This window comes from Lepidothrix coronata, unplaced genomic scaffold (genome assembly GCF_001604755.1).
Source record: "Lepidothrix coronata isolate B3197 unplaced genomic scaffold, Lepidothrix_coronata-1.0 Scaffold67, whole genome shotgun sequence".
Taxonomy (NCBI): domain Eukaryota; kingdom Metazoa; phylum Chordata; class Aves; order Passeriformes; family Pipridae; genus Lepidothrix; species Lepidothrix coronata.
The window spans coordinates 4,237,424-4,245,912 of record NW_016690247.1 but is presented as its reverse complement, the minus strand read 5'-3'; the positions used below and the strand labels follow the sequence as shown (position 1 = coordinate 4,245,912).

At 35.9% G+C, this 8,489-nt stretch overlaps 1 protein-coding gene across 1 annotated transcript in view; it reads right to left on the bottom strand.

Annotated features, from left to right (window-relative positions):
• Positions 1-692: 692 nt before the first annotated feature.
• LRRC6 (leucine rich repeat containing 6) overlaps positions 693-8,489 on the bottom strand; it is a 34,798-nt gene continuing 27,001 nt past the window's right edge. The window contains exon 12 of the mRNA XM_017818270.1: positions 693-1,257. Coding sequence (XP_017673759.1) covers positions 1,071-1,257 — 187 coding nt within the window. The 3' untranslated portion in view covers positions 693-1,070. The remainder of the gene's footprint in view (positions 1,258-8,489) is intronic.

Genomic DNA, 8,489 nt, shown 5'->3' with positions numbered 1-8,489 from the left:
CATTAAACATCTGTGAAGAATCGTAAAGCACTTCAGAGTGGCTAAAAATTCCCAGAATTCAATAGTAATATTTTCATTCAAACTGCTGAGTTTTTTTGCATGATGTTTTTCACAATTAGGGATACAGCACTTTTAAAGAATGTGTCATGAACTTGACTGTGTGCTGAGGGTATTATGGGCACTACCTGAATCTAGACTGCTACTTAAACACTATATTTTAAGTGGAGTTTTAGTGGTTCAGTTATAATTGCAACGTATTAATTTTCTATCTTAAGGATGTAAACAAGTTCTAACCACGTAATGCGGTTTGATACTTCCTGACTTAAATTTGCCTGCCCTATCCCATTTGACTAGAAGCAAAAGCTGATTTAAATCTGAAGCATTTTCTTTCTGCAGAACCAAATGAAGTCTTTCTTTACAAAGAAAAAACTTCAAGAGCATTAGCAAGGTAATGTAGGTCACTTTTTGCTTGAAGTTTCTTTTTATTCTTTCCCAAAATCTTCATGGAGTGGCATTGTTAAACCAGCTCCAGAATCCAGGAGCTGTGCATTATGCAGGAAAATCCACTGATGTATGGTAGATTACAGCAATGTCTCTCACTCTCCTAATGCCTTATTTTCGTCTACTGTTGTCCTTCATGAAAATGAAAACACTGAAGGAATGCACAGAGATTTTTTCTATCCTTAGTTTAATAAGAATAATCATAAATCCAGTTACAAGTGCTTTCTTCCTTCCCTCTTTTTCTACAGTAATATGTCATCTTTCAACCCAGACAGTAAATTCTTTGAAGAAATGACAATCTCTGATATATGACTCCCATTCTGATTTCACATTAAGTAAGCAATGTAGAAAAATGAATTTATATAGCAATATACTAACAGAAAATTCAGCAAAAAACACAAGCATAAAAAAGTTATTGATAAGAAATGTAATGATATTTCCAGCTCCAGCTCTATTATATTTGCTTTACACATAGGGTTCCAAAATCAACTCAAGCATACACACTACATATATAGAGAGAAAGAGGGACTGTTTAAGAATGTATTATAGAGGGACTGTTTAAGAATGTTTCAAATTAAGGGAGGAACATCTTTATCATTTTCGAAATCAACACAACTCTTCTTAACTTCTGTAATCCTCTCTGGATGTAGCTTTATAGGTCCCTGTCCAGTTCGTTCCTTTTCTTGGATTATCTTTGTCACGTCAGGGAATGAATATTTACTAGGATCCACTTCTAACTTCTCAACTTTTCCACTTCTGAAACAAGAGGGAAACAAATGGAAAAAACCTTAATTTCAGTGTCAAATATAAAAGAACTATTTGACTTTATTCTATGATTCCATGATTCTATTTTGAGTGCCTGTTTATAAAGAGATTGACTTTAGTGTGAGGATTGTTACTAAGTCCAATTAAACCAGGATTAAGAGTTCTTGTAACTTAAAAATTGATTACTATAAAAAACCTCAGTGTAAACCCAGAAAAGTACTACAAAATCTCTAAGATTTTGTAGAAAAGAATCTTTAGTCTACAAACATCAAAATGTAATTTTTCATATGTGTAATTTGTTTTATATCAGAACGTGGTGACTGCTGGTATCACACTACAAATGGTTGGCTTTTGATATAAGAACATTTTTTTAATCTAATTGTTTTTTAATTTTTTTCTGTTCATTTTTAACACACTGGCTGTCTATTAATTTTTATGTGACAGATTCATCTTTGGAAAACAGAAATACTTTTATTTAGAGTGAAAACAAAATTGTATAAATTTTTTTATTTGATCATCTAATTTTTACGTTTTAGCAATGTCAATCCTCACCATGTTTGTACTATGAAAAAAAATTTATAAGAAAGGTTAGAGTTTTAACAAAATTTTCAGATTCTACTGCTATTAAGGATACTCCTTTAGATTACACTTAGAAATGTGTACAGGCCACTCATTAGGGCAACTTATCCACATCACATGATGATCAAAGATTTGAAATATACTCTCTGTATTTCAGCATTTAATCTCATTGTTCTTTTCTAATAGAGGAGCTCAATGATTAAATGGAAAAAAATCTAGCTTTCTTTCATGCAATTTGTGTTTACATAAAAAATAGCAAAACGGAAATTTAATACTACAATGTTGTTTAATTTCTCCCAATTACAACATGATTTGTACATCTTCCTACTCCATTGTATACTGAGTGGTACTTTGGGTCACAGTTCCAAGCTCAGTATGGCACAAGACAGATGTGAGAAAACTATGTGTTTACCCAGGAGATCAGAACTAGAACAAACAGAAAAGAGGCAAAGTCACTGTATGAGAGAATGCACTTCTGGGACCACAACACAGATGATGAAAGCATGTAAATAAAGTATATTAAAAGATTTTTAACTGAAAATACACCATCTTTAGTTATTAAAACAGGGAGAGTTCTGCCAAGCAGTTTCCAAATTCTGCCAGTGCTTCTCCATCAAGGCTCTGTCAGATCTTAGCAGACATCCCAGCCCACATCCGTGTGCAGGATCCCTGTCCCAGTGAAGAAGCAAAAGAGTTCATGGGAGGTTTCCTCCTATGCTGTGCTGAGAACAGCATGACGAAAGAAGAGGCAGCCCCCAGCCCAACCACCTCTCAACCCTATGCCACTGGATTTCTCTTGTACTACAGGAATCAATTGATCATTTTGCTGAGGGGAAAACAACCAGAGAAGTAGCCTGCTTTAATAACCTGGATAAACCTTTTCCAAATAGTGGCATAAGCAAAAACTACTCAGAGTAGAATTTTATGAGCAATGAAAACAAATACAAGAAAAGTCTTATTTCTTTACCCTGAATGTTCTTCAATTTATAAGACTAGATCTTTTCCATATATTACACTATGCTATTTAATGAAATAAAAATGGATTCTATTTGTGGCAACATTCTGGAAAATATTCATCCCCAAAAATTAACAGACATTTTTGCTTCCTGTGTAATTTATGAAATGTGCTGTGACCTGCAATCACTTTTTCAGTAGCTCTTGGTGAGATGGCAAAGAGAGCAGACCCTGTCCAGAATCTTAATCTAATCATTAACCACTACTCTGAAGCACCACAGAAAAAGCTGAAAAATCATAAATATGAAAATAAATTAGGCTCAGTGTTTGTTTCCATCACATTAGAAAAGAATTTCCTTGATTAGAAGTATTTTAATTAGCAGTGGTATTTCACATTTGTTGAGGAGCTCTAAAATTGTACAAATTGTTAGTCATTCAAATACAACAAACTCTGTGGAGTTTGAGTAGGTTGTTTAGTAGCAGAATAAACTTCAGTATACCAGAAATGAATTAACAGTAGTTTCATAAGTAACAATCCACATCAACAAGCTGTGAAAGGATTATATGCATCAGCCATTCTCAAAATTCCATCAATACGTAACCTGGAAGTGTCTTAGCAACAGACAATAGGTAAGACTGAGAATCAAGCAGAGGTGATTTTTTTCCAGAAAGGAAGTGGATTTTTACATACTTACATGAACATGATCAAACATTCTATACTTGTTTAGTAAAGCTTCAGAGTGGGATCACAACTACCATGATACAGCTTTGGCTGACAAGAAGACTCGGTTATGCTGAAGTCAGTGCAGCTACAGCAGTATCTGCTGAGAATCTGCTCCTCTCATCGTGCAATCCATGCAAAAAGAGCCTGGGTATTGATGACATCAAGACTAACCCACCTGAACATTTTTGCAAGAAAGAATTAGGGGTTTTCCATGTAATTCTACCTAGTGGAAATAAAATCATCTTGTTGCTGAAGCTCTTCCATGAGCAATGGTAAGACAACTGTGATATTTCTTGCAGGACCAGCCAGAGCACAGATCTGAAAATCTCAGTGTTTGCAAATTACTTCAAGTTCAGGTTTAAAAGAAGATGGTCACAGTTTTTGGCACTACTACCTGCTGTTGAATGTTCTCTACTCAAAAAATTATGGTCTAAAGACAAGAGCACCATACAAAAATAAATAATACAGGATTAAATCCTTTCTTTTTTCCTGGTATTTATGTTCCTTTGAGAGGCTATTTCTAACTCCACACAGTTTGATAATGCTTTTAAAGTAAAAATGAGAAGACCACAATAAAGAAAGTTAGTCCCTCCATTTTGCATAACTATAGCAGCCTGCTGAACAATCTGGTGTGTGACAGAGCACATATCTGATAATTCGGTATTTCTTGATAATTTACACTTTTTGTTCACACAGTTCTTAATGCACATATTTGATACTTTAATGATTTGACAGTTACATTCCCCTGCTTCAACTTCTGAATTTCAATAAAATTTAAGTTGCTAAAGATTTCTCATGTTTAATCCAGAGTATACAATTATTGAAATTTAATTGAAAGTTTTGTTTCTGGCACCAGGATATCCAAAGATATTTACGAGTCACAACCAACTGCTTTGAAGAGACACTTTTTCCAGTCTTCTAACATTATGAATGAAACAGCATAAAAATAATTTCATCTTAGAAAAAGTACTAATAAATCCTTTTCTTGAATAAGAAAACAGAATGAGTCTGTTATATCGAATATCTTATTTGAGAGCTTAGAGAGAGACAAATCTTTATTTATATATGTCAAAAACTGATGGCAAATGTATGACTTTTACCATACCCCAGTCTCAACTTTTGAAAATACAGACTTAGAAAAATCTACTAGGTAATCTAAGCAAATAATTATGGTAATACCTCTTTCATTGTATAAGAGGCCTTTCAAATCTCTCTACATAGAGAAATGAAACTATAACTAGAGTCTTCAGACTGAGTGGATCATTGGAAAAATATAAATACTGGTAGAATCAAATTCATTTTTCAGGGACTGAACTACAACCAAGAACTAACAAATCACTGGTGAGCAGTTCTGATAAATGAAAGGCTGATGACGTCTGGGTCATTCTGTTCTAAAAGACAAATACATCTCACAAATAGGATTCATCAGACTGAGACCGTATATAACAGCAGAGTCCAAGTTTCTAAAAGTTAGACAGAAAATCATAATCACTGTGACATTTTAAACTTCACTGTTCCATCTCTTACCTTCTTATGCATAATCACTTCAAGATACTAAATAAACTGACCTTGTCTGTTAGCAAGAAATATGCTCCAATACCTGCAATGAGCAAATTGACTCTGAATTTTCGCATATGGTTGTAATATCATCTTATTTTCACCCCTTTCACTGTTCAATTTGTCAGCCAAAGTCGAGTCCCTAGTGTGTTAAACATTAGGGAAGCTTATAGTGACACAAAATTTTATTCTAGCAAAGTTGTCTACAAAGTTATGGAATTTTAGAACATGACTTTAAAGTTCATCTCTGCCCTCAGTCTTTTGTCCTTGTCACATATACACACTGGAGATAACTTCAGATTGTAGTGACCAAGACCTTACTGAACAGTGTCTTTGAGAATGCTTTTCCTCCAGAAGGGCACCTTTCTGAAGTCTCCTTGCCCTTATTACAGTTAGGGACTATCAGAGGCCTGTGTCTGAAAATTAATTTTCAAATCACTTGTGAGGCACCCCACCTTTTGTTCTCCTCATTAGTCAAATGATAGAGGTGTACACCCTCTGCTCCATGCCTCCATGAGAATGTAAATGAGTCCATACTTGAAGGTTAATTTGAGTAAAAAGCCTTTTTAATATGTTGCTTAGTCATACCTGACTCTACTTTCTGGTTAAATAGTCAATTGAATTACAGTTCCTATGATTCCTTATTTCCCAGACAATATAACTTGCATTCTAGAAGTTCTCAATGTCTTCATGACAGATAACAAACTTTGTAACCAGAAAATGTTAATTCTGCAAATATATTCAACTCAAGATTTGTGATCTACTCCCAGGTACTTAACGAAGGCAAACACTACATCTCAGTATGTCTCATCTTCAGCAAAACTGTTACATCTCAACTGAGACAACCATAGAGAGTTTTTGAAAGAATCAGTCTTTTATTCTTTACTTGTTAATAAATGAAAAAAAGCTCAACTAAAACCAAAAACTTCTCCAAGGAAAGTAAAGTAATGCTTGTTTATCACCATGAAACTGCAAACCATAAAGGAAGTTCTGGCAATGACTCTTATCATGATATGCTTGCTAGAAAAAGGTTGGAATTAAAATCCAATACAGTGATTAAAAACATTCAAGTTTTCCTGGTCCCAAGTTCAACATAACTTAGAGGCAATTTTATATATTTTATGTTTCTCACAATTAGTGAAATCTGCTGAAACTGTTCAAAGACATTTATGGGTGTTCCAGCAGACAGAGTGGATATTCCAGCAGTATATTTTTTGGTTTTTTCCCCTTAAGAATCTAGACAAAGAACCAAATCAAACCAACAAACCAACCACACAACCCATCAAAACAAAAACTCTGTAAAAAGGCACACATTATATACTGCCACCAAGAACGGATTCCAGTAGAACACAAGTCAGATTTCCAGCCTAATGCATTGCACAATATTTTCGACAGCACCTGCTGGCTTAGTCATCCAGTGCACTCCTGCTTAGCTAAGAGGAAAAAGACATTTTGAGTAAGCAGTCAGATTTGCAGTGCCTGAACTACACAAACAGAAATTACCTTTACCTTACATTCCTTATTTCATTATAGAAGATGTGTATAGATCGAAACTTGCTGACTAGTTTTTAATTCTGCTTTGTGAAGCAGAAATTGCCACTCTATTCCTTTGCCTCTTCAAATTAATCCATTCTCTGGTTGCATTTCTCAACCTCCATATATTAAGATCTACAGTAAAAAACAAAACAAAACAAAACAAACCAAAACAAACCCAACAAACCCTCAAAAAAACAAAGAAAAAAGAGTTATATTCTTATATATCTTTCTTTACTGGAGGAATTCAAGTGTGTGTATATTTACATTTAGAGACATTTTGAGTTTTATTCCATTTTTTTCTTTTCCAATATGCTAAAGGAAGCATAGTCTAAAGCCGAGACAAGGATTATTGACTTTATGTAACTGTTACTCTTAAAATTTCCAGTATTATTCAGAAAAGTGAGTTTCTACCTACCACTGAGTTTCATCCACGCAGCTGTGGAGAACTCAGCTCCAGTACCTCACAGCTGAACTGCGAGGCCAGTTCCAGTAAGAACTGGCATACTGAGCTACATTGATAGAGGCTTTGTAAGTGTAATAAATCACTCTGTCAAATTCTTTCCACAGACACTCGCCTCTCTGAAGGTTTGAAATACAGTTCTGTATACAGTCACACAAGAAATCCCTCATATGTGGCAGAAGTAATGACAGTATCATCATGTAATCTAGCTAACAAGAGTTAAAGAGATTTAAAGCACTACATTACAGTTTAGCAGATTATATGTCTGACAGCATTTAGCTAAGACATCTGTAGCTGTCAAGTGTAATCACTGTAATGAATGTTCTGTAATCTAAGAGACAACTATTCAGCAAATTTTTTAACATCTGGCTACTCAGCGACTTTTCAACTAAAGAGGTCAAAACTTACTATTTTTAGAAAGAGCTGTAATTCAGAGACTCTTTTCCTACTTCTACTTTTGCAATATACATTCCTGTAATATTTTAACCCTCAAAATCTGCAGGAAGCATATTCATAATTACTTAAAACTGCACTGAAATCCAACACCCCTGCAATGAGCAAGGACATCCTCAACTAGATCAGGTTGCTCAGAGCCCCATTCAACGTGACCTTTAATGGTTACAGGGATGGTGCATCCACCACCTCTCTGGGCAATCCTCATAATAAAAAATTTCTTTCTTATATATTTCTCCTCTTTTACTTTAAAACAATCACCCCTTGTCCTGTAGCTACAAGCCCTATTAAAAAATCTGTCCCCATCTTTCTTATAAGATCCTCTTTATTATGCAAGGCTGCTCCCTGGAGCCTTATCTTTTCCAGACTAAAGAACCCAAACTCTCTCAGCCTTTCCTCAAAGGACAGATGCTCCAGCCCTCTGATGACTTTTGTGGTCCTCTTCTGGACTGGCTCCAGCAGGTCCATGTCTTTCCTGTACTGAGGATCCCAGAGCTGGATGGAGTACTCCAGGCGGGATTTCACCAGAGTGGAGTAGAGAGGAGGAATCCCCTCCCTCGACCTGCTGGCCACACTGCTTTGGATGCAGCCCAGGACACAATTGGCTTTCTGGATGCAAGTGCACATTGTCAGCTCATGTCCAGTTTTCCATGCACAAGTATCCCCAAGTACTTCTCAGGGCTTCTCTCAATCCCTTCTTTCCCCAGCCTTTATTTACACCAGGGGTTGCCCTGACCCAGATGCAGCACCTTGTATTTGGTCTTGTCCAGCCTCATGACATTCGCATGGGCCCACTTCTCAAGCTTGTCCAGGTCCCTCTGGATGGCATCCTGTCCTTCAGGTCTGTCAACTGCAACCCCCAGCTTGGTGTCACTGGCAAACCTGCTGAGGGTGCACTTGGTTCCACTGTCTATGTCACTGACCCCTGAGGGACACCACTTATCACTGATCTCCCTCCAG